This window comes from Pelophylax lessonae (assembly GCF_965119305.1).
Source record: "Pelophylax lessonae genome assembly, chromosome: 4".
In the NCBI taxonomy this organism is placed as follows: domain Eukaryota; kingdom Metazoa; phylum Chordata; class Amphibia; order Anura; family Ranidae; genus Pelophylax; species Pelophylax lessonae.
Genome location: NC_138771.1, coordinates 513,402,646 through 513,428,776, shown reverse-complemented (window position 1 = coordinate 513,428,776; position 26,131 = coordinate 513,402,646). Strand labels below are relative to the sequence as shown.

At 42.7% G+C, this 26,131-nt stretch overlaps 1 protein-coding gene across 1 annotated transcript in view; it reads left to right on the top strand.

Moving 5' to 3' along the window:
- SLC13A4 (solute carrier family 13 member 4) overlaps positions 1–26,131 on the top strand; it is a 72,378-nt gene that overhangs the window by 32,262 nt on the left and 13,985 nt on the right. The window contains exons 3-12 of the mRNA XM_082255052.1: positions 5,050–5,186; positions 9,477–9,658; positions 11,638–11,686; positions 11,789–11,828; positions 11,980–12,057; positions 12,646–12,833; positions 15,298–15,417; positions 18,793–18,894; positions 20,362–20,463; positions 24,200–24,306. Coding sequence (XP_082111178.1) covers positions 5,050–5,186; positions 9,477–9,658; positions 11,638–11,686; positions 11,789–11,828; positions 11,980–12,057; positions 12,646–12,833; positions 15,298–15,417; positions 18,793–18,894; positions 20,362–20,463; positions 24,200–24,306 — 1,105 coding nt within the window. The remainder of the gene's footprint in view (positions 1–5,049; positions 5,187–9,476; positions 9,659–11,637; positions 11,687–11,788; positions 11,829–11,979; positions 12,058–12,645; positions 12,834–15,297; positions 15,418–18,792; positions 18,895–20,361; positions 20,464–24,199; positions 24,307–26,131) is intronic.

Below are 26,131 nucleotides of genomic sequence, written 5' to 3'. Positions count from 1 at the left end.
TGGACCTCTCAAAGTCGCAGAGGAGACAGAGCCAATTTTGTCAGTAAAAAAGGTTTGAATGCGAGCGTGTATTGCAAGGCAGGGATCTTGAGACGTAAGGAGGGACTCATTGAGTCTCCAATGGGGGGGGGGGGGGGATGAAGGGAGCAGGCAAATGAAGCAAAAAGATAAAATAAGGGGGTCATGATCAGACCAGGGTGCAGAATGAATTGAGATTTGTTTTAATACAGGAGAGAAAGCAGAATGGAACCAGTACGTTGTTTATCCTACAGAAGCTATTATGTGAATTGGAGTAATAAGTGAAGTCGCTGTTCCCACCAAGCATCCACAAGCACATGAGAGAGCAGAGGTGTGCGAATTTGTCCCTCCACCAACTGATCGTGCGAGGGAGCCAACCCAGGGCCATGACACATGTCGACCGATGAGTCCAAAGCGACATTAGAGTCTCCCATGAGGAGCAGGGCCCCAGAACTATGATAGGCTACCGCCTGGAGGAGGTGGGAGAAGAACTTATATTGGAAACTGTTCAGAACATAATATGTGACTATAGTAATGTCATGTCCATTTAGAGTGCCCTGGAGAAGTAGATATCTGGTGGTTGGGTCCGCAATTTCCTTGGCACAGTCAAAGATCAGATGGTGACGAAACGCAGTGAGGACCCCCCAGTGCTTCTCAGAGGTGGAGGCTAGGTAAAAAGTGGGGTAGTGAGGCGAGAGGTATTTGGGAGCTGAGGAGGGAGAAAACCTGGTCTCCTGCAGGCAAAGAAGACTTGAGGGAATGAAATACTTTAGATCGCTTGGTCGAGGAATTGAACTCATGGATATTATGAGAATATATTTTCAATGAAGAAGAAGCCATAACGCGGAGATGAGAGATGGTTGCACTAACCTAATCCAATATGGGGGTCTTGGTGGTCGCCAGTTAGTCACAGCTACATTAAAGGAAATGTGACCCACAAGAGCTGGAAAAAGAGAAAGAATGAGATAAGAGAAAATAATAGAATAGGGAGGAGAGGAAGAGGGACGGAAAGAGGTCATGAACAATTACCACTGCAAGAGTAGACCACATACTGAATAAGAACGCTAAAGAGGGGGAAGGGAGAGGGGAAAAAAAGGAGGGGAGGAGGGGGTGTGGTAGGAAAAGCACATCAGTAACCCCTCGCCTCCTTACCCTGTTCAGGGGGGGAGGAGAGGGGGGACATGATCAGTAATCATAAACATTTAAAAGTACATACCAACAAGAAAAGGTAACAATAGTGGGGGAATAGTCCTCCTCTTTTCAGGACGCAATGGTCGCGTAAGTAGTGCATGAGCAGGCTGGTTGCCCCGTGGCCAGAGAGTGCAAAAGAGTTCAGATTGACGCCTGCGCTGGGGAGGACCCCACCTTGCAACCCCAGTGAAGGGAGTTCTCCTGGAGAAGGCAACAAAGCCCCCAATAGCCGAGGGGCAACCATTGCTGAAAGAGAAAAAGGAGTAAGAAGAAACATATCCACAAAACAAAAAAAAAAGAAAACCAAAAAGAGGAAGAAAAACAACATCAAATCAAACAATGCACATGTGATAGAGAGCATAGCATGGTTGGAGGACAGCAGGACCTATGGGATTCATCCATGGGGAAATCCGCACTTAAGCCCCCAAGCTAAGACCACAGTCCCCAATGGATCGTGGTCCGCAGCTGGTGTGTGTGTGTGTGTAGAAAATAGTCAAAAACAAAACAACGATAACCTTAACAATTTTTTATGTCTCCTTTGCTTTCTCCCCTCCACTCTGAAGAGGGTGGGAGCAGGTGCCCATAACAGGGAAAGGGTTGGATACAGCTACAGGATCCCCGGGTTGGGAAAACAGGAAGGGGTAGGGTGACATTATTTGGCAGCAGGAAGAATCATCGGGGGAATAAATCTGGGCATCTGGATCCAGGAGAAGTCCAGGAAATGTGGGGTGGAAAGCCGAGGGCAGAAACAGGATCAGTCAGTAATAAGTATGTTCCAGAGGAGCTGTCCAATACAGTTGGGTTCAGCATTCTGGCAGAGAGGCATAGGCCCAGCTCGTCCAGGGGCTCCAGACAGTTCAGCATGGTTCAGCCAAAGCAACCTCATTAGGGGATGGACGGTTTACAGTCCGGTACAGATCTGAGAGAGGACAAGGAAGGAAGTGGGGGGGAATGGAGGTTAGGTGCGGAGGGGGAAACCCAGACCCGGTTGTCAACTGGGTCAAGGGAAAATAATGTGCAGTAAAGCACAAAAGAAGTGACATCCTAGATGCCAGGGTAGGGCTCAGTCGAGCGACAAAAGGCCTAGTCAGGCCGGGGTAATAGTACTCACGACTCCAGGGTACAATGTTCATCCAGGGTCAGAGCGAGGAGATTAGGCTGCAGATGGTGTGTTGGGGAAAGAGTGCCTGCGGCCTTGCACCTTCGCCCAGGAATGGCTTGGCAATTGCGCGGGAGACTTCAGAGCATTGGAGCCAGATGGGCTGCACCGTGCCTCTCCGGAAGATAGCAAGTGAAGTGAGGAGAGGACCGATTGAGCTTCAACCAGGGAGGTCACTACATAGCTGTGGCCTTTGAAGTAGAAGGAAAGTTTGAAAAAGAAGCCCCAGAAATATCTAATTAGATGAGCCAGTAGGGCAGAAGTGTAAGGTTTCACATGTCACCGCTTCACAATGGTAGTGTGCGACAGGTCGCCAAAAATCTGGTATCGGTGACCCTGGAACACCAGATCAGATTTCTCCCTAGCTCCCAGCAGCAGGGTTTCTTTAGTGTGATAGAAACTCCAGGCAATCTATGGGGATTGCTGGGAGCAGCTCCTGGCAATGTGCAGCAAAGCACAAAAGAAGTGACATCCTGCGGGAGCGATTTTCATAATCCTTCAGGCGGAACAGGGCTGTCTCCAGTTCTTTTTTATTTATTATTATTATTATTTCAGGTACTTATATAGCGCTGTCAATTTATGCAGCACTTTACATATATACATTCACACCAGTCCCTGGCCTCAAGAAGCTTACAATCTAAGGCCCCTAACTCACATTCATACACAGTAGGGCCAATTTATTTATTTATTTTTTATACAGGATCCAATTAACCTACCAGCATGTCTTTGGAGTGTGGGAGGAAACCGGAGTACCTGGAGGAAACCCACGCAGGCACGGGGAGAACATGCAAACTCCAGGCAGGTAGTGTTGTGGTTGGGATTCGAACCAGCGACCCTCTTGCTGCTAGGTGAAAGTGCTAACCACTACACCACTGTGCCGCCCTTTTTAAGGTCTGTGAGGTCTTGTTCATGGTTCTCCAGGACCGTGGTGCCTGCCTCCATTTTGCTTCCAGATCATTGGTGCGGGATCCGAGTTTCAGATCTCTTTAGTGAGATGTGTGGCAAGCCTGGAGGTAGCTGCCTATAATTCAGTCTACAGCATGGTCTTAAAACAGGCCAGGAGATTAGCATCTTGGAGCGTGAGCTGTGACTGCACTGGTATGTTCTCCTGGCTGTCACTCACATCTGGGGGGAAGCATGGAGTCCTCTGATGGAGACAGGGAGAACCATTGTCAGATGTTCTAACCCTTCCCCATCCAGTCTTGAGGTTTACACAGCTCTGATACACAGCACTGCCTGGTAGGGACGATGACTTAATCTTTATCTACTGCAGTTTTCATTTCACTTACAGGTCTCCTCCCTTCCCCCACTCTGGGACTGGATAAGGAAAGGAGAAGCAGCAGACTCATGAGCTTTTCTACACAGAAAATGAGCTAGCATGTGTTGGGCATGGGCGTGTCTCAAAATGTATATACACACAGATTAATTGCCCATGGGACTTTAGCGAGGCCCATCTGACAGGTAAAATATACCAAAAAAATTTTATTAATACAAAAGAAATTGTAATACATTTCATACATTTAAAATCATCTTCATACGCAATTACCAAAGATATCTATAAATAAGTCACCAAAGCTGAGCCTCCATAGGATAAGTACTGTGTACTAGTTCTCTACGAATTTCACTAGATAAAACTTGCTTCCTCAGGAGAGGTACATATGGATATCTAAGAATAGAGACAAGGCTGTTTGAGAAAAATGGGAAACAAAAAAGGGAGGGGAAAAGAAAGAGAGGGGGAAGGAAAAAAATGGGAGGGGAGGAAAAGTAAGAGAACAAAAACAAGAGGGGAAAGAAATCTGACTTACAGATCGTTTAAGCCAATCAATGAATCTCCACATATGTTTATTGGTATAATGCAATGGTCCAAATAATCTATTTTACCGTTGAACGTATGTGGACGTATGTTCAGAGAATGATTTCAACGATCTGTAAGTCGCATTTCTTTCCCCTCTTTTGTTTTTGTTCTCTTCCCTTCCCCCCCCCTTTTTTTACTGTTCTCCTCTTAGCTCTTTCCCCTCTCTTTTTTGTTTCCTGTTTTTCTCAAACAACCTTGTCTCTATTTTTAGATATCCATACGTTCCTCTCCTGAGGGAGTGAGTTTTCATCTCACGAAACGCGTAGAGAACTAGTACACGATACTCACCTCATGGAAGCTCCGCTTTAGTATATTCAATGATGGTGACTTATGTATAGATATCTTTGGTAATTATGTATGAAGATGATTTTAAATGTATGTCATTTCTGTCTTTTGTATTAATAATTTATTTTAGTATATTTTACCTGTTGGTTGTGCCTCGCTAAAGTTCCATGGCCAATTTTTCTGTGTGACGAGCTTTTCTGTCTGTAACTCTGCTCTCTCCTCCTATCAGTATGCTCCGCCCACTGCAACACACCAAATTTTCTCCATGTGCTGCTTTCTTCTTCTCCAGTGGGGGTGGGGGGAGAGAGAGAAAACTGAGGAAATGCCTCCTCCTGCCTGCAGCAGACTGATGACATCAACTCATCCAAGGCAAATTCACTGACTGGAATACAAGGGTTACATTTTTCTAGTTAATACAGCTGTTTAAAACATGATACTGTTGCTGTATATTATGGCATGCCAAGAATGTGTTTATATAAATTTGTAAAGTTACTGGGTCCACTTTAAATATTTGATTCAATATATTAGTTTCTTCCTGCAGGTGGCTGCAGAATATGTTAAGAATACAACGCTACTGCTTATGGGAGTCATCTGCCTGGCTGCGTCAGTGGAGAAGTGGAACCTCCATAAAAGGATCGCCCTAAGAATGGTGATGTTATCAGGGGCAAAACCAGGCATGTGAGTACACATTTCCATATCAGAAATATGTCTGATGATTATAGTAAATACAGTCTATGACTAATATTATCTAGCAAACTAGGTTTATGCCTCCTAAAACCTAAATTAGGAGGAATCTGAGAAATTATTTTACTAGGCTATGTTGCTTCAGGCCTCATGCACACTGGACATTTTTTCTGCTACTTCTAGGGGCATCTGGCTTTTTTTTTTCCTGCCTCTAAACGCCCCTGCATGTTAGTCTATGGGGTTGATTTACTAAAAGTTGACAGTGCAAATTCTAGTGCACCTGTGCATGGTAGCCAATCAGCTTCTAACTTTTGCTTGTTACTAAAGTCTATTTTTTTTTTTTTAAGTAAAATAACAAACATGTTATACTTACCTGTCTGTGCAGTGGTATTGCTCAGAGCTGCCCAAATCTCCACGTTTATTAAAAATAAATACAGCGTAAAAATAGCCCCAAGGGCATCATCCAGCTATTGGGCTGCTGTATATATAAATAGTACCTATACTGATCTCCCAGCCGTGCGCACTAATCCAGTAAGCGGTCTCCCACATTCACACTGCAAGCTGTCCTGCTACAGGAAGTGTGTGTGGCGGTGTGCATTCCACGGCGGGTCGGGATCGAGGCACCGTGCAAGTCAGCTTGATGCGTTTCGTCATCATGTTGACGTCTTCGGAAGCTTCAGCTTACAATAGTATAGATACTATTTGTATGTACAGCAGCCCAATAGCTGGATGATGCCCTTGGGGCTATTTTTAAGCTGTATTTATTTTTAATAAACTTGGATGGTTTTACCTATATACTGCACTATGAGGAGTCCCTTTTTTTTTTTTTCATCTGACCTGAGATTTACAGGAGGTCCTCTTTGAGATGCAGACCTGGCACAGTGGACCCAGAGCCTGGAAACATCATAAGCGCTGTTTGATTCCTTGTTGTCATAAGAGAACAGGGATCCATTACCTCTGGTGAGTCTTTATTTTTACCACACCCTGAAGGTGATTGGAGGTTCCCACCACCATAACATCCCTTACCACCTGCATGACCTGGATATTTCACATGGTTGCTTTCACTGGAAGAGGCACTATTTGATGGACTATTGATTTGAATAGCTTTGTAAGTTGCACAGAGCACTTTATGTAATAACAACTTGCACACCAATTAATTATTTATGCACTTTACTTTAAATTATCATTGTATATAAATTATCTATATATTCTATATGAATTATATTTGGCACAACCAGTTTATGTGATTATTAGCACAGTATACAATTTTTTTTATATATTATTTATGATAGCAGGTATGCACTTTAATACTTATTCAATATGAATTACATTTGGCACAACAAGTTTTTGATTAGCACAGTATAGAATTTGTACAATATTTGTGACAGCATGTATGCACTTTAGTGGTTATAAGGAATTTTGCGCTGATTGAATTGTAGTTGCATATGCGATTCTGAGATTTAGACTTTTCCTCTGTGGAAAAGCAGCAGCAAGTCCTTTACATTGGGTATACTGATTGTTCCTGGCGCGAGTGTTTATACTTAATTAAGGTAAAAAACCTTTTTAGGTTTAGTATCACTTTGAAGAGGTTGTAAACCTCCAATAAAAAAAAAAGAAATTTAAATTTTAAATAAAAACCTGGACGACAAAGGCATAATGAGCTAGTATCAATAAAATACAAGCTGCGCTAAATAATAATACTAATAATAAATAATAATAATATTGATGAATAGAGTAGTGAACCCCAACGAATAATAAACATCAAAAACCATGCAAATACATAAATCAAATATGCAAATATTAGAAAGTAGGTGATAAAGTCCCAGTAGTGATAAAGGTGATGCTGATAAGGGATAATGAAATGCTGTGTAAATCCTTCACTCCCAGTGCTCAGATCCACCACCTCATGCAAGTCTGCTTACCAGACGACATGTATAGTAGGGCCTGTATACACCACGAAAGGCAAATAAGATATCCGGAAACAGCAGGGCCCAATTAGCAAAGTATCCGCAACTGGAAAAGGCCAGCTCTATATGTCACCCCTGTGACCATGAGTATCCCACTCACAATGGTCCTCAGATGAATACCGCAGTCATAATAAAAAGAAACAGAGGCTCCATAGTGTAAAACCAAATAAACAATTTAATACGGTAAAGAACTACACTTACATGTATGCAGAGTATAAAGCGCTTTAAAACAAACACAAGCCGGCTGGCAGCTATGTCCGCCCGTCCTGCCGAGTTACGTAGGTGAGGTCAGCACGCCGTGCGTGACCCAACTCATTTCATCACAACTGACTCGTCCAATCCCAGTTGACGCCTTCTGAGGGAAAATGCGTCGGGTGGAGAAGCCGCGCCGATCACCTGTATTTGAAACTTTTACAAGCGCTTCATACTTGTAAGTGTCCATTTTTAGCTTTAATAAATATTATTGGGGTAATGAACTATTGGCTCCTTTTTTCCTTCTCCTTCCTGTGAGGTTTTACTCCGTGGGAAGCAGCACCTGCCTACTTGAGGGAGTTCATGTATAGCCATCTGTGTGGATAGTACTAATTAAACCCAGAATCATCCATCTCTGTGGTCCCTTTGTGGAAAATACTGTCTCAAGCTCTTATTTATGGCAATCTGGTAAGAAGCAAATTATATCTGTTACCACGTGGTGTCACACTAAGTGTGGGGACTACACTTTGGCTCGCGGGCCTTTTTTTCCAATGATTAGATGTAGTTTTTCATGCTACATGTCGGTGGAAAGTCGGTAAGGAGCCATCACATTGCAGTGCCTGAGTCACGTGGTGCTATATGGGATGTTTGAATCTACTGACCTTCAATAGGGGATATTCCCAATATTAGGAATACATCAGTAAAGATTCACGTGTCACCTTCTCTGAACTTTTTTTTTTTTACTTATTCGCGTTATGTTTTATTATAATGCATGTCATTATTTTTTAGCACTAAGTTGTTGCACATCATCATACACCTTTATGATTTTGAGTTTTCTCAAAGCTTTATATTGGATTTGTTTATATTCGCTGCATTTAACCTTATTTACTGCGGCAGTCAGCCCCTCACAGGCAGAGCGACGTAGGTCTACGTCGCTAGCCTGTGAGGCTCTGGGGAGCGAGCGCGCGCCCGCGGAGGCGCGCTCCCGTGCGGTCACGGACCCCCCCCCCGCGCGTGTGACCGGCGGACCCGATGTCCGCTGGTCACTCGGCGATCGTCGGGGGAGAGGGAGAATGTCAGGCAGCTTGTGTAAACAAGCTGCCTGTCATTCTCCTCGGTGTAAAAACACTGATCACACGGTTCTACAATGTAGAACCGTTGATCAGTGTCCCTACACCTCAAGCCACAGCCAATCACAGTAAGAATCACGCCCCTAGGGACACACACAGCCCCTCCCTCTCAAATAAAGTTAACCCCTTCACTACCAGTGTATTTTTACAGTAACAGTGCATATGTATAGCACTGATTACTGTAGAAATGTCACTGGTAGCCCCAAAAGTGTCAAAAATGTCAGTCAAGGGTCCGATCTGTCCGCCGCAATGTCGCAGTACCGCAAAAAAAATCGCAGATCGCCGCCATTACGCGTTAACAAAAATGACATAAATTTTTCCCTTTGTTAGTAAACGCGATAACTTTTGCGCAAACCAATAAAAATATGCTTTTTGCGATTTTTTTTTTTTTTTTTACCAAACATAGGTAGCATAAAACAAATTGGCCGAAAATGTTAAAAAATTTTGATTTTTAAATTTTTTTTTGGGGAATTTCACATAAAAAAATTTGAAAAATATTGTTATTTTTGCAAAATTGACGCTCTTTATTTATTATTTATTTATAGCGCGTGATCAAAAAATCGCACAGGTGATCAAATACCGCCAAAAGAAAGCTCTGTTTGTGGGAAAAAAAGGACGTCAAATTCGTTTAGGTACAGCGTCGCACGACCGCCCAATTGTCCGTTAAAGTCACGCAGTGCCGCATCGCAAAATACCCCCTGGTCGTTTAGCAGCCAAATCCTCAGGGGCTTAAGTGGTTAATTATTGCATAATTATTGAGTGCACTAGTCTAATATAAAGCATTGTATTCCTAGCTTTATTCATCCATATATATTGGCAGCACAGTGACCCCTATAGGCTACAAAGTAAAGCACTAACTTGTAACATTGACAAGATATACTGTACTGTTATTATTGTTATCTGTAATTGAGGGTTTATGGACATTATGTTGCAGTATTAGAACAGTAGGAAAGCTACAATACAGTACTGAGGCATTGCTCTTTATGTCCTTCAAGGCTCTTGATGTGTTTCATGTGCTGCACGGCTCTTCTCTCCATGTGGCTCTCCAACACTTCATCCACCGCCATGGTGATGCCAATAGCAGATGCCGTTCTGCAGCAGCTGACAAGCGCTGAAGATGAACATGAGGGGACAGTGGCCAATGGTTCATCTGCAGCTGAAAATGGACAACAAAAAAGTAGGTGTCTTCTACTTTTACTGCAAGTGATGGCTTTTTAATGTTTATGCAGGCCCTTGAACTATCCTTCAAAGGTAATTGTTCACATTTTCACATGTTCACATTTTTTTTTTCGTAGACACAGCTGCATCTAAGCACTGCAGCATTATCAGTTACAGGCCTCAGCTGGCATAGGCACAGCATTCTGTAGATGTAGCTGCATCTGCAGTTCTCTTATGGCAAAAAGAGCATCTGAAACCTTTATTGGTTGCAATGGGGACAACAAGAGCGTAAGAGTATAGGGAAACAAGGTGGTTAAAGTAACCCTGTCAGGTTACAAACAAATCTTGCTGAAAGTTTCCTGCAAGAGAGGGGCTCCTATATTTCCATAGTGTCCCTTTAAACACTGCAGCCTCTGCCAGACTCTTCTGCAATTGACAATTCTGGGGATCCCAAATCTCGGTGTCCCCTGTCGTGTGCCGTGGTTTCAGCCAACCCCTACGTCGCTACTGTGCTTTGCAGTAATGTAGGGGTTGGAGCAGTGCTGGGACATGGTTCTCTCGCACCCCAGGCAAAAAGGCCAACGTTTTCCCCCACCTAATGAGCAGTACACAACCTTAGTAGCATATGTTGTATATCCAGCTCTTTGGGTGCCCCCTTCCTACTGAAGTATCTGCAGCAGCTGCCTCTACTGCCCATTCCTTGGCCAGGCCCTGGGTCAAAGTCTGGAACCACAGCATGCAGCAGGTGACACAGGGATCCGACACTCCTGGAAGTGTCAAATGCAGAAGAGCCTGGCAGAAGCTGCTGAGCCAGAACAGAGGGAAGGTAGAAAACACAAGCCACTGGAGAGGTCAATAAAATTTCTCTTATCTAGCAGATACATTTTACCTGTTTTTTTTTTCTCTGAAGGAGTTCCTTTTGTTAAATACTTTTCAGAAATGTGTAGACTACAACCCTGCCCCCAAATCAATACCCTTAATAAATGGGCTGAGAAACGAAATACCCCCATTACCCAAAATCAATGGCTCTGAGCAATCAGAGAAACCTCTAAAGCATCCCATTGTAGTAACCACTGGGAATCCTATGAGAAAACCATCCAGAGGTGGTATTTACCACTCTAACGACTATCTAAAATGTATGCCCCAACTTGCTGGAGACGGGCTCTATTGCTCTTATCCTCTGGTTTTGTAAATCTCTCAGTTCTTATTGGAAACAAATTTTCGCTATGATAGCCTCTATCTCACCCCCAAACCCCACTCTAGCTCTGCTACATATCGGCATAGAACAATATCCTCCTCAATTTCGGTGTGTTATTATCCATCTACTTCTACCTGCCAAATTAAACATCACCAGACTGTGGAAAACCTCTGAAGCTCCCTCTATCGCTAACACTATTACTGATCTCAATTGCCAATGTAAAATGGAAAAAGTTGTTGCTAAAAAAAAAAAAACTTGCAATCTGGAAAGTTTGCAACCATGTGGTCACAGTGGCTGCAGCACCTAATGTATTGTTCAACATGAAGTTTTATTGTGAATTGTTGATTATTGTTCCACTCCACCCAATGTTGCTGGTGTTCTTACCTTGTCTGACCCTTCTTCATCCCTTCCTCTCTCCCCCCCCCCTCCCCAACCCAAATTTCCCTTACCCTCCTGCCTGGTTCTCTCTGTTACCTAATGCTTATGCCATATATAATATCACTCAGGCATTGATTATTACCTGTATTGTGTATTTGTTTTGATGCTTCATCTGTGTCCAGGCAGGAAATCTGTTTGTAACTATTGTTTCGAGTTCTTTTATTTATTTTTTTGTTCCTATGCAAAATTTAATTAAATAAATATTTACTGAAATGTGTAGACTGTATTGCTGTAGCACACAATAATAAGTTATCAGATATGTCATAATTAATAGGTTTAGCAGAACTTTTGAGTATTCTCAACCAGGTTTTTGGTTAGGCTTTAGCTCATGTGCAAACTTTCTTCTTTTTCATTCATTGAAGGTGGAAAGCAGAACCAGCCTTCGATTGAACTTATTTTTATCAATGAAGAGTAAGCATGCAATATCTATTTGTATGTGAGTGTTTAAAATGTATCCAGCCACTGTGAATGAGAGACAGCTTCTCTTTCAATAAAATATTTTTCTTCTTCTAGGGCAACAGCCAAGGACCTGAGTAAACTCATCCAGAGCAAGGTAAGAGCATCTGTACTCTAGATAGAAATATTGCTAACGTTTTGGAGATAGGTGGAACTTAAAAGTTAAGAGTATTTAATCTCAAGAGGTAAACGTGAAGCCAATGAGTTATTTTAACTTTTACTTTTAACTGTTTGACTTTTATTGGCAGAATCTCAATGGGGTCCATATGATTGCCAATCCAATGACCTTTGTTAAGCCTGCCACTAATGGACAGTCCATGCCACAGGTAAATTCTGTTCCTAAAATGTTTTATAATTATTAGTGGCTCAACTGCTTAACCATAATTTGCAGAAAAACATGCTGGGACTTATCTTTCATCAACATTTTGAGAACTTCATATATTCCAGCTGCTGTAGTTGGTCACTGTAAGGTAGGCATTGAGGTCAATATGGGGTTAAACTATATCTTTAAAGGACATAAGTTCAACTTTTCCATTTGTAACTTCTCTATTTCTCCTGAGGGCAGGCTGCCATGTTAAATACTTAACTTCCTCCACGTTCCAGCAATCTTCATTGCGCAGCCCTACCTAACAATACACAGCCTTTTCAGTGAAAAATGTGGCCCCACTCATTCCCATAGGTGAACCATATTCCAGTGGCAAGAGTACACATCACTCACAGCAATGAATTGGGTTGCAGTGGGCTTCATATGTTCGGTACTTTGGTTAAAATATTTTTTACATCAGTGAAAATCCAAGAAAAAAAAGTTAGCCCTACAAGAGGAAAGTGATATCTTCTCTGTCCGCGCCTATCGAAAAAAAGGTACTCACATGTAGACAGGTCTATTCTAAACAATAACGTATCCTCTTCTACAGACCCAAATCTTGGTTCTTCCATCCTCTGAGACCAAAAATTCAAAGGAACAAGGAAAATACAGATCCAAACATGACCACATGATCTGCAAGTGTTTGTCTCTCAGTGTCTCCTACGCTGCCACCATCGGGGGTCTGACTACGATTATTGGAACTTCCACCAGTCTAATCTTCCTGGAGCACTTTAAGAAGTAGGTAGCTCAGTGCCAGCAATGCAACCTAGATTGTTTTGCTGAGTATTAAAAATCCAGATCTCTTTTAAAGTGTAATGATGATGTGCATAGTGCAAAGTATCCATTCAAACTTTATTACTTTTTCAATTCATTATTAATAAATTTACACAATCATGACCAGTACAACATTTGGATAAAACAAAGGTAATTACTATACCTTATTGAAATAACTGGAATACTGGAAAGGTATCTCTATATTTAGCCCATGAAGACTAAAAACTACTTTTGCTTTTCAGAGACCCACCCCACCAAAAGCCCCCTCCTAAAACTCCACAACTAAAAATGTTGAAATGTGATATATGATATTACTTATTAAAAGTACCCATCCCTCAGCCCTCCTTTTAAACAATTCTTTTAATGTAATCAGCGTTATCAGTGTTATATTGCCATCCCATGCCAATCATTTAGAAGGATATAATTATATGTCTCTATCTCTATAAATCTGCAATTCTGATGACGTCTGATTGCATGTTGCTCCTTGTTTTAAAAAAGACCTGGCACTATGACCACAGAAATAAAAATGTAAAATAAATTTGAATTTTTCTGCTTTCTTTCCCAAACTTATAAAAAAAATTGGCTGGAGTTAAGCTTTAATATGATTACATATCGGAGAGCTGGCACCAATGTGTATCTAAACACTGTTTTTCTTTGTAAAGTGTTCTGTGGAACTGCCCTAAAAATAGCTTTACTTTCTTGTCTTTTATGCCCTCCGTCTCCAAATGAACTGTTGATCTCACGCATATTAAATATCCAGCAGACCAGGATCTTTGCTTTTCGGCATTCACTAAATGCAGAACTGAATCTACAGCATCCTTGGAAACTGTCCCACATCATGCAGAATGTAGAAACCTTTTCTGCAGGTTTCCTGGTCCTCTTCTTGGCACTGAACTTCCAGCATGGCGGTTGTTAATAGCTTTGTGTCTTTGAGGTGAGCTGCTTTAAGTTTGGTCTAACAGGGACCTGCTCCTCCTCCCCTCTAATTCACTGAGAAAAGCCAATGCATTGTTTACACTAAATGTAAGGCAATCGCTGAATGGAGGAAGAATCCTGTCATTCACCCATCTCTCCCCCATTCAGAGATCATATTACATTCCAATGCACAGGCTTTTCTCAATGAATGAGAGAGGAGGAGGGGCGGGTCAACATAGGACATATACTGTCGTGCAGGCAAAGTGACGTATGGGTACGTCACTCGCCTGCGAGCCAATAGGGGGCGAGCGTGCGTCGCTGGAGGCGTGCTCCTGCCCCCGTTCGATCACTGTGATCCCCGCGCGTGTGACCGGTGGACTCGATGTCCGCGGGCCACTCGCGATCGTCCGGTACAGAGGGAGAAAGGCAGGCGGGTAATGTAAACAAAGCCGCCTGTCATTCTCCCTTGTGTAAGTGCAGAGATCATATGGTCCTGCTATGTAGGATCGTATATCTCTGTAGTTACACAAACAGCCACATCCCATAACAGTTAGAAGCACGCCCCTAGGGACACATTTAACCACTCCTTCTCCAATAAAGTTAACCCCTTCCCTGACAGTGTCATTTTTACAGTAACAGTGCATATGTATAGCACTGATTACTGTAGTAATGTCACTGGTACCCCCCAAAGTGTCAAAAATGTCAGTCAAGGGTCCGATCTGTCTGCCGCAATGTCGCGGTCCCACAAAACAAATCGCAGATCGCTGCCATTACTCGTTAAAAAAAAAAATAAAAATGACAAAAATCTTTCCCTTAGTAAACGCAATAACTTGTGCGCAAACCAATCAAAATACGCTTATTGCGATTTTTTTTTTACCAAACATATGTAGCAGAAAACAAATTGGCCTAAAATGTTAAAAAATTTTGATTTTTACATTTTTTGGGGGAATTTCATATAAAAAAAAATGTGAAAAATATTGTTAATTTTGCTAAATTGTCGCTCTTTTTTTGTTTATCAAAAAATCACACAGGTGATCAAATACCACCAAAAGAAAGCTCTGTTTGTGAGAAAAAAAGGACGTCAAATTTGTTTAGGTACAGCGTCGTACGACCGCGCAATTGTCCGCTAAAGTCACGCATCCCGAATCGCAAAATAGAGCCTGGTCAGGAAGGGGGTAAAATCTTCTGGGGCTTAAGTGGTTTTAAATGCAGTTCAGCCTGAGGACCTAATAACCCTTGTTGTGACGAAAGTTCAGTGCCAGAAGGAGGACCAAGCATCCTGCAGAGGAGATTTCTATACACAGCAGAAGCCTGCACGATGTGGGACATACTTCATTATTGGTAAGTGATGTGACTGCAGCTATAGAGGAGAACTTTTTTTTGACTAATCCTTATCTTTATAATAAAGAAAGTGGGTGATGTAGTTTACTGTTGGAGTATATTTTACTATTTTATTATGTCTATCTTTGTAACTTTGTTTTTTTTTTGTCATGTATTATTTAAAAATCTGCAGCCGCTACCCGAATGCCGAGGTGGTCAATTTCGGAACATGGTTTGTGTTCAGCTTGCCCATTACCATCACTGTGCTGCTGCTGACCTGGGTGTGGTTGCATTGGTTGTTCCTGGGATGCAAGTGAGTAAACAAAAACACAACACATAGCGGGTGTATTCAGTAAGGAAGCATCTCTTTAAAGTCAACCTTTTAGTAACTTCAGGAGACTCTATGAATACATTCCTGACATGTTAGACAGCAACAGAATAATTTTTAAGAAAAGCTCCACTTTTTATTAAAAAAAAAAATAACATATTCTTAAACTTAAGTCCAGTGCTTTGTCTTGGCTAAGATGAAGCCATTAGTCTAATGCAGGCAGGAAGAAGCATTCCCTCAGTCTCCTCTCCCCCAGTTATTATACTGTAACATTTTCACTGTAACAGAATGCACGATGAGCTAAATGATCAGACACAGGGTAGTTTTAACTTGACGTTAACTAAAAAAATGAAGAGTAGGGATAACAATGCAAAAATGGTTGAAAAAGCAAAAAGCTAAGTATACAGTACATAACAGTGCAAAACAAGTAATGTAGCAAAGCAGGAGCCACTAGGAGCAATGCCCAAATGATCACTAGGTGGTAGCATAGTCCTAAAAGTCAATAGAGACAGGTTTCTGAGGGGCAAAAGTAATACAATAAATCAAGCCAAAAATGTCATGTTCATAAAGGGTTGCCATCAGGTAGAGAACCTGATAACCCTATTTTCTGCTAATTCACTGAAAGGCTTATTGGTGCAGAGATCATTCCTTGGTGTCCAAGACTTTGCATCTTAAAGCATGAAAGGAAGTTCTAGGGTGCTGGAATGTAGGAATCAATGAGGTGAGACAGGTTCTGCTGTGCCCAAACCTGAAATGGAGATACCTCATCAGTGAACAACTGTACATTCCTTCTTGACAGCAAATATTAGACAGAACACCTCCATCTTGTTGTCTATTTTGGAGTATAACCAAAGCGCCACGGATGTGTTGCCCAAACACCTTCAAGGCCTAAAAAACAACTCTCAACTCAAAGACATTGGACACTTCGTCCCCCATTGGAACTCGTCCCTGAGCTTGGACCAGGAGATCTTTGAGGTGAGCACCCAACCAGGAAAAGATATTTCCAAGATGATCACTATCGGTTGGTTTGGCTGATGACAGATAAAAAGATTCATTGGCTTTAGCCATCACCAAAGAAATTTTTTCATATGTGGGGTCAACCTGATCCTCTGGTGCAGGAAGTGTAATTCCATTACTTTAGAAATCCTGTTTGGTAAGCTCTCAATCTCCAGTGAACCCATCTGACTATAGAAATTGTTGCAAACATCCCTATCACCTTGAGACCATGTTATGTAGACAGATGGGATAGAACCATGACCTGTCTCAAACGGGATATAAATATTTTGTCTTCTCTGAAAGATACTCTGAGTATCCAGAACCAAAAACATTATTATTTGGAATGGGGTGAGTTGGCCTTATTCCTAATTGACAAACTATACAAATGTTTTCAGATTCGTAATCGGTATCTGAGGATATCGAGCTATTCGCATCATGTTGTCTAAGAATTGGAACACTTGTAACCCTTGAGAATGTCCTATGAGATGTGGAAAAGCCAAAGACTGCCAAAAGAAACTGGAACTCTATAATGACAAAGCAAAGATATTCAGAGAAACATGGATGTACAGGAATGTGTAAATATGCATCTGCTCAATCAAGAGACAACATCCAGTTGCCTGGTTTGATGGCTTGAATGATTGACTTCAGTTGTCATCCTTTTGCTTCATGCTTACTACAAGGAACCTTGGTGGATACAAAAATTGGTTGAAGGGTGGAAATGGTTGGGGAAGGAGAAGAAAAATCTCTATTGAAAAGTCTTTATTTAACTATTAACAGCATTTATGGATCCTAAACATACTCGGTCTACATTTGCAAACTCCTGCAATCTGTTACATACTGGGCAAGTTTGGGTGGAGAAACCCTCAAAATAATTTTGCTTCTCAAAGGGAGGAGCTGATGTGAACTTAGGCAAAAGAAGAAAGGATGATTGTGGAATCATCCATTCTCTTCTATAGCCTTTTCCAAGTCTAGACCAATTTAACTTGGAAGAGATGTCTTCCTAAGCCATAGGGCTTGTCTGACCATAACAGAGTACAACATGGCTCTAGAGGAACAGCATATTGCATCTAAAGTAGCCTCACCGACTGAGTAGTTGGCCATCCTAATTTCACCCAGGAACCGAAAAACCATTGTAATTAGTCAAATGTTCTGCTGAAGGTTCTTTCTGTTATCTCTCCATGTGTGTTGATGTTTGTCAATTGCTTTATTTTTTGTTTGGATCTCCTCTCTGTTCTAATGAAAATGAATATGGTGCTTGTAGCTTCTGTCTATATAATGTAACTGAGGGGAGATCTTGTGCATGTACTACAATTTATTGTTATGTCTTTATATAAATACATGAAACCTGAAAACCTAGCTGTATAGCGTGTTGCCTAATATGAATCTAGGGGGTGGAGCTATACCCATAGGCTGTCATGCTTGTGTCATGAAAAATATATCTGTTAATAGGCCCAGTTTAAAATGGAACTTCACTCTTTCAAACAACATTAACTGTGTTTAAATATTATACTGCTAGCTTTAGTAAATAGATAGACAATTATATTATATTTACTTGTTTTAAACCTATTTTTATATGTTTTCAGTTAGTACCTTTTTTCCAGGCTTAGGCAAATTATATCATACATCCCAGGAGTCTTCGGGGGAAAGGAGGGGTTTTCTCAGCTAAGCACACCCTAATGCCTGGGCTGAGGGCAGATGGATTCTGAACATGAATCATCTGACCTTATTCATGGTGGCCACAGCCAGAAATGCTAAGGGGTGTCTTCTCAGTAAAATAAAACATGGAGACATGGATGGATGGTTGAGTTTGCTTTGAATATTAACAATCAATTATTAAATATCGGTTTTGGCACTCAGATGCAGTGTAGTTTCCGCTTTAAGCACCTTGATCCTGTTGACACTCCCAATACATAAAGAGACATATTATGGAGTGAATAGAGATTTGTGAATGTGAGTGTTTTCTCTCTTTCTGTTTATTAAAGGGTGGTAAGCCCAACTTATTCTATGACAGAGTGAGCAGACATTTTTTTTTTTTTTTCTTTTTAGAAATTCACAACTGTGGAACAAATTATATATAATATGTGTTCCACTCTATCAGTAAGAAGCCTTCCATGATACTTTTGAATCAATATTTAGTCTGCCAGCACAAAAATAGATATATCATCAAAACATAAGTATCACTAAGTGTAGCACTACCCCCTTATACGATACCCTACTCAGCTTATTTTGGATTCAATGCCTATTTGTCACTTTTTATGTGATTATTTCTTATCTATGAATTTATTTTGATAATTTCTGGGTAATGGTATAAGGGGGCAGTGGTGCACTTATTGATAATTATAAATTGACCATATTATGCTTTAGTTTTAGGGAAACCTGTTCTCTCAGCAAGAAGAAAAAGACCAAACAGGAAGAACGGTCTGAGAAGAGAATCCAGGAGGAATATCAGAAGTTGGGAAAAATGAGGTATATGATTTCATATGTACAACTCCAGCTAAAATATTTAAAGGAGACATATGGCCAAAGCTCTTTTGGCCATACTTCTCTTGTGGGTCACAGGAGTGCACTTATTTCTGCACTCCTGTGACCCTGATTCAGCCGACAGCGGCCTAAAGCCCACTGTTGGCTGGGGTTACACAGCCAGTCCATAATGTCGGGATCCGCCCAGATGCCTGATTGGCAGGTGGCTTAACCTCTCTGCGCACTGCTGAGAGCCTGAGCCAGCTGCTCCTGTCCCTTCTACAGCCCAGCGTTCCAGTGAGTGCTGGAGTTGCAGAACAGAGAGCCAATGACTTAGAGCCACTGCTCTCTGCTCACTGAAGATCAAGAACCGAGCGATCAGCGGTCATATGATCGCTAGGTTCTCTGTCTTAGACCTGGTAGTGGACAGCTGCAGCTCCAATCCATGCTGCCGCCACACTGGTAAGTATGATTTTGTTTTTTTAATCCCACACTTCTCTTTTAAATTAGTTTTGGATAGAGCAGGGAATGATCAGAGTAAAGCTGGCCATAAACTGTTAGAATTTCAGACAATTTAGTGGAATTCTGAATAATCAAAATTCTAACAGTGGGGGGCCTTGATGGCTTCACAGAAGTTGATTACTTATTAAGATGCTTCTCTTACATTACATTACACAGCACAGACTCCAAGAGATTCAATCCTACTGCCCCCATATTGATCCTGCATAGAGGCGTGTGCTTTTCGTGCTTTTCACTCATAGTTCTCACCGTTTACATAAGAGCAGAGTGAAGTTTCTGATTTCAGCAACCAATCAAATTTCTGTTTTTTACATTCATACCAGCTGTTTTTGATTGCTTGCTGTAGATTACTCCACTTCACACATCTTTATTGATTTTGGCTGTGCCTTACAGCAGCCTTTTTCAATCAGGGTGCCTTGAGGTTTCTTTAGTAGTGTCTTGGCAAAATGCCTAAAATTTGCCCATAAATTGTGTACAAGCCGGCGTGTGGATGAAGGCTGCCATTGTAGTTACACTGTCACAGGTTTTCATTGTGCACCACTAGAAACTTCTAGCTGCCAGTGACCTAACGACCAATTGCATTATCAGTTGTTAAGGAGGATGTCAGTTGCCTGCATAGCATCCTTGTTTGACCTTTCCATGTCCCTCTCCATCAGTGTTGGGGTCACATTAGCTGAGTGATAGAGAAAAACTGAGGGAGCAGAGAAACCTTGAAATATTAGTCAGCACCAGTGGTCAAAACTATATTTGCTTAGGAGGAGTAAGAAAACCTCTAACGTTGGGTATCCTGGACTTGTGGATGTTGCTGCATTATCTAAAACTATTAGAATAGATTTTACATTTTATAATGGGGTGCCTCAAGAATGTCCATCATTTGTAAAGGGTGCCTTGACTGTAAAAAGGTTGAGAAACACTGCATTACAGAATAAAACCATGTATGTATGTATATTTCAGCTATCCAGAAAAGGTGACTGTTTTCTTCTTCATCCTGATGACTCTCCTCTGGTTCACCCGTGAGCCGGGCTTTGTACCTGGCTGGGAATCCTTATTTGAGAAGTAGGTATACAACCTGATGCAGCAGAGATAAATTGTCAGTAATAACTTTACAAAGTGTGACGGTGACGGAGCTTGGTCAGATAACATGGTTGGTATCCTTGAGGGAAAAAAAGCTAAAAATGTCAGTCTTGTTGAAGTGGCTGCAACACATCTCCTAAGCCAAAGTTAAAAAGTATGTAAACCCCAGCAATGAACTCATGGTATTTATTGCCCTTTTGTCTGTTAAATATACCATATACCAGGGATTTCCAAACTACGAATGTCCAGCTGTTGCAGAACTACATGTCCCATGAGGAATTGTAAAACTCTGACATTCATAGACCTGACTAGGCATGATGGAGAACTATAAATACCTGTCAATCCTATCAGAAGTCTTATTTGCTGATGACTTCCTGGGTCTCTGCCTGTTCTTTACTGTATCGGTTACATTGTTCCCAATTGTTTCTGTTGACTACAGAACTCCTCCACATAAGTTATGGAGATACTAAGAGGGGGAGGTGTTCTGTAGTCCTCTCTTAAGGTGATAATGCCAATCATCCTTAAATTTAGTACAGTTAGTGTTGTGACCCAAGGACAGAAAGTGTGTTACTGTTAGGATAGCCAGGTGAAAATGTAGGAAAAAAATTATTAAAAAAAAAAAACGAATGCAGCCGCTACATCTAGGCATTAGTAAATTGCAATATATTACATTTTTAGGTACATTTTAAAGAAATCCTTTCTCCCCTATTATTTTCTGCTGTTTATTTCTGCTGTTTATTACAGGAGATGTGGTGCCCAGCATAAACGCGCCCCTGTCAGGTGGATTTGTGGAGCCAAGCACTGGAATTTGTTCTGGCACTGGGCTATGGGTCTCAGCCCAGGTCCACAGGACTCTGAGATTTTGTTGAAACCCAGGGACAGTCCCATGGAATCTGGGATGGGTGCACCCCTAATTTTGTGCCCCCCTGTGGCCCCACCCATGCTATGCCTGCTATGCCACTGCTGCTGGAACACTGCATATATGCAAGTTGCGTTCTATGGTAGTAATGGGGTGGAGGGGCGTCCTGGGAAAGCCTAATGCAAACATTGAACCTAAAGCCCCGTACACACGTAGCGATCGTCGGCCGAACGATCGGCCGTCTTTTGTCCAGGGCTGTCCTGTCGGTTGAAAACTGCAAAAGACTGCACACTAATTTTGTCGGCCAACAACAGCCGACTGCAGAAGTGATGTCATGTGATGGTTAACTTTTCATGTGTTTTTTCTTCTCTGAGCATGCCCAGTCTTGCAAATCTGCTGATTGTCGGCCGACTTCTGTACTGACTGGCGAACAATCGGCCGTTCTGGTGACGGCCAACAAATATTTTAAAGTCTGCATGACAGATTCTTGTTCAGCCGAAAATGCGCTGTCGGAAGCATCATACTAACAAGCCTACAATCGGCCGATCGGTCGACGGCCGAATATTTGCGGCCGACAATCGGTACGTGTGTACGCGGCTTTAGTCTCTATATCGATAGCTACATTACTAGAAACAAATGCCAGTGCATCTCCTGGCTCCCGCACTGTCCTCTCTCTGAACGCACTGCAGTCTAAACTATACATTACAAGGAAGGTATACAGCACAGAATCTTGTAAGCAGAGGCTGCTTAAAGTGGATGTAAACCTGATTTATGAAATTTGACCTGGGCTCATCTATCTGTAGTGTTTTCAAAGCCCTAAGTCCCATCCTGCTCCGTTCTTCTGTTATCAGCATGATAACGGCTGACAAGTTCTCCGTCAACTGAGATAAAACCAGGATGAATTATGTGTCAGGGTGGGTGGGCAGTGGCGGCCTGTGCATAGGGGGCGCCAGGGCGCCGCCCCCCTAAAAAAAAAGGAAAAAAAAAAAGATTACAAACAGAACAATAAAGTTTAAATCGGGTTCGCCGGCCTATGTGGTGGCTATGGGGGGGTGGGGTTTACGACCCAGCAGAGGCGCCGATTGGCTGCCTTCTGGGGCATAACCTGGGCGCAGGTCATAGCGCTAGGACACCCCCACTTTCGTGATATCCTGGCTGTGATTGGTCCAGTCTCCAGCCTGGACCAATCATCATCCAGGACATCCGATTGCTGACCCCGCTGACGTCGCAATGGGAGCGGTCACCGCCCGATCTCCTTCCCGCCGGACCGATCGGAAGAGCCAGAGAGCCCGCCGCCGTCAAAGAAGACTGAAGAGGACGAGACGAGCAGCGCCGTGGACGGTTCCCGGAATCCCACCGCCGTCAGAAGAAGAGGACTCGAGGAGAGGAGCAGCGCCGTGGACGTCTCGCAGGCAGCCCAGGAGGAGAGCAGGTAAGTGATTGAAGCCGACCTGTGACCTCACCTGTGCCATGCCTGTACCATCACCTGTGCCATGCCTGTACCATCACCTGTGCCATCACCTGTGCCATGCCTATACCATCACCTGTGCCATGCCTATACCATCACTTGTGCCATGCCCGTACCATCACCTGTGCCATGCCTATACCATCACCTGTGCCATGCCTGTACCATGCCTATACCATCACCTGTGCTATGCCTATACCATCACCTGTGCCATGCCTGTACCATGCCTATACCATCACCTGTGCCATGCCTATACCATCGCCTGTGCCATGCCTGTACCATCACCTGTGCCATGCCTATACCATCACCTGTGCCATGCCTGTACCATCACCTGTGCCATGCCTGTACCATCACCTGTGCCATGCCTATATCATCACATGTGCCATGCCTGTACCATCACCTGTGCCATGCCTGTACCATGACCTCAAAGTCACGCAATTTTTTTACCGCGTTTTTTTGCCGAGAAGCAATACCTATTACATTTTTCTTTTTGCGCCCCCCCCCCCCCCAAAAAAATTTTGAGCACCAGCCGCCACTGGTGGGTGCTATAAATAGATTAGTAGAGAGCTGGTCTATTCATACCACAGCTCTTCCTGTTTCTGCTTATGTGGAGAGGGGGTGTGTGTCTTTCCTCCAATCAGCTGTCTTACAGCGTATGGCCAACCTTCCCTCCAACAGGGGAATAAGGAAGAGAACGTTTGAACAGGAGGCACACTTTCTAAACAGTCTAGAAAGCTGAAGAAAGCACATATACAAGTAAAAATTATGTAGGGAAATTTTTTCATCTCTGTGTATCATCTGAGGCTGTTCCCTAAGCTGGGTATATGTGAGGGATTACATCCACTTTAAGTTTGACTTCATAGTGAAATGATAAATGGGGGAGACTTTTCAGCTGGGTTACAATAATTCCTGGATAGCATTTAAAGTGTTAACAAACCCTAACGAAAAGCATTTAGTAAAGCAGACCTCAGTACTTACCATATTCATATTTGCACAGCTGCTTTTCTTTGAAACATGGGTCTACTTTTAATTCCTTCTTTGAAAAAGCCCTCTTCCCTGTTTACTGGTTTCGCATGGCTTCATCACCTTACAGGGTGCACACTTCTGGCTGCCATTACAGCTAGCACTCCTTTTAGAAACAGATAGCTCCCTTACTCCTCCCTCCTCTAAGCCAGTGATTGAATGAAGACACATGCTCCCCTACATGGAAATTTGGGGAAACGGCACTGGGTGACCTGGAGCCAGTGGCCAACTAAATTTACTGGGGAATGTTTTACTGCCCGCTGGGAATTTAAACTTTAAAAATCTAGAGTGTTTAGTTCTACTTTATGTGGTTTCCCTTGTTACTTTATAAATCTGGTACATATCAATGTTAAATGTGTTTTCTATTTCAGAAACGGTTTCCGGACAGATGCCACAGTGTCAGTATTCCTCGGATTTCTGCTCTTTCTTATTCCAGCAAGAAAACCTCAGTTTACGTGTTTCCGGAAAGGGGAATCAGGTGAGAACCTAAAAGTCTGTAACAAGCAAAGTAAAGCTCTTCCTGAAAGGTGGAGTTTCACTTTCCAGGTTAGTTAAGAATAAAAATAAAATCTGAGAATATTTGCTGAATACTGAGAGGTCTGCTTTCACTGTAAACGCATTAACAGTCTCGGTGTTGAAGCAATCTCAGCAATAGTGGCCATACACGCTCCAATAAATGATTAATTTATTTTCCGATCGATCTGTCCTGATAGGAATAATCGTTCTATAGTCAACAACCAAATCGATCAATATGCCACACGTGAGGAAAACTGAAAATTGTTATGAGATACTCACCGTACTTTTCCTTTCCTGGCCTATCCTCATGTCAGCACACACAACAGGTTAACACCTCCTCTGGAGCCCACAGGAGCACCTCTTCCTAGCTAAATAAAAGACAGCCCCTCCCCCAAATGAAGTGTTCGATAACCTAGCCTGCGACAGGCCACTAAGGAGGGAGTCCTGTGCTCAGAGGAGGACTGGGCCAGGGGGCAGGGGGCAATTGTCCCCTGGGGCACTCTGATGTCCTGTAAAAAGGCTGCACTGCTTCTGCCACAGACATGCCTAAAGGATTCCTGGAGGAGAGAAGTAAAAGTTCCTGCCACTGACCTACTGAGTGCGGGATGAAGATAAGAACAGAGCACAGACCTCCCCCCAGCATGGATGGTTTAAATTGTCTGAGCAGAGGCCGGTTTCATGCCCTACTGGAGACTCTCCTCCCCTGGCAAGGCAAAACTGAGCTGCCCCAGCTCCCCCAACCACCCCCTGCTGGCCAGGTTGGGAACCCGGATTCAGCCAGTAAGTAGAGAGTACCTGGAGCATTGCTTCAGCCTGGAATGGGGGTAAGGAGGAGGACGGGGGGCCAGTTCTCTGCACCATGAGCCTCTGGTTTGTACTTGCCCCCTAGGCCGAAAGTTGACAGTCTGCCCCTGCCTGTGCTTATGTGAGGATAGGCCAGGAAAGGAAAATCACGTTACGTATCGGATAACAAATTTTCCATAATCCTAGCCCACCTCACGTCAGCACACAACGGGATATACCAGGGCGGGAGAGAACACCTGAAGAGAGACACTGACCATCAAAGAAAAGCTGCTAAAGCCAAACAGAACTGATCTCTCTTGTCCCAAAGTTGCTGACCGCACATCTAGTTTGTAAGGTTGAATGAGGGCCGTACAAGAACTTTAAGCTAGCCATCTTACATAGATCTTCCAAGCAATCCAGGCATAACTGCCCCAAAGGCTACTGCCTCTCTAGTCAAATAAGCTTGCAACCGTTTCAGAGCAGAAAAGCCTGATTCCTAAATGCCAATCTAATCACCCTCAAAATCCAACAGTGGATGACTCTTGAGGACCTGATGGCTAAATGAAAAGATTGTCCACTTTCCTCTTTTACCAAATACACTGTTAGTAACTTGACCATGTGTAAGGAACTGAAGTCTTCCTGGTGTGAACCCAGTGACTCTTGTGCGAAAACTCGGATGGACCACTTCCCAGTTTTGCTGGAAACTGGATACCATTTTAAAATTAATCTTTGGAGATAGACATAGTATCACTATTTCTGGTTAAAAAATAAAAAGAAGACACAAAAGGGCCCTTGCAGGAAAGTGTTGCAATCTTCAAAAAGCAGAAAAAGCACCCTGATGATTCTATGTTTCTGCCATCACTAGCATGATGGTCTTGTAGCAGTATAAATTCTTAAACGTAATCTTGCAAACATTTTCTCTTCTGAGATCTGTTCGTCATGAATGAAATGGATTCAGTGGTAAACTTTGGAATTCACCAATGTACTCCCACCTAACTGTCTTC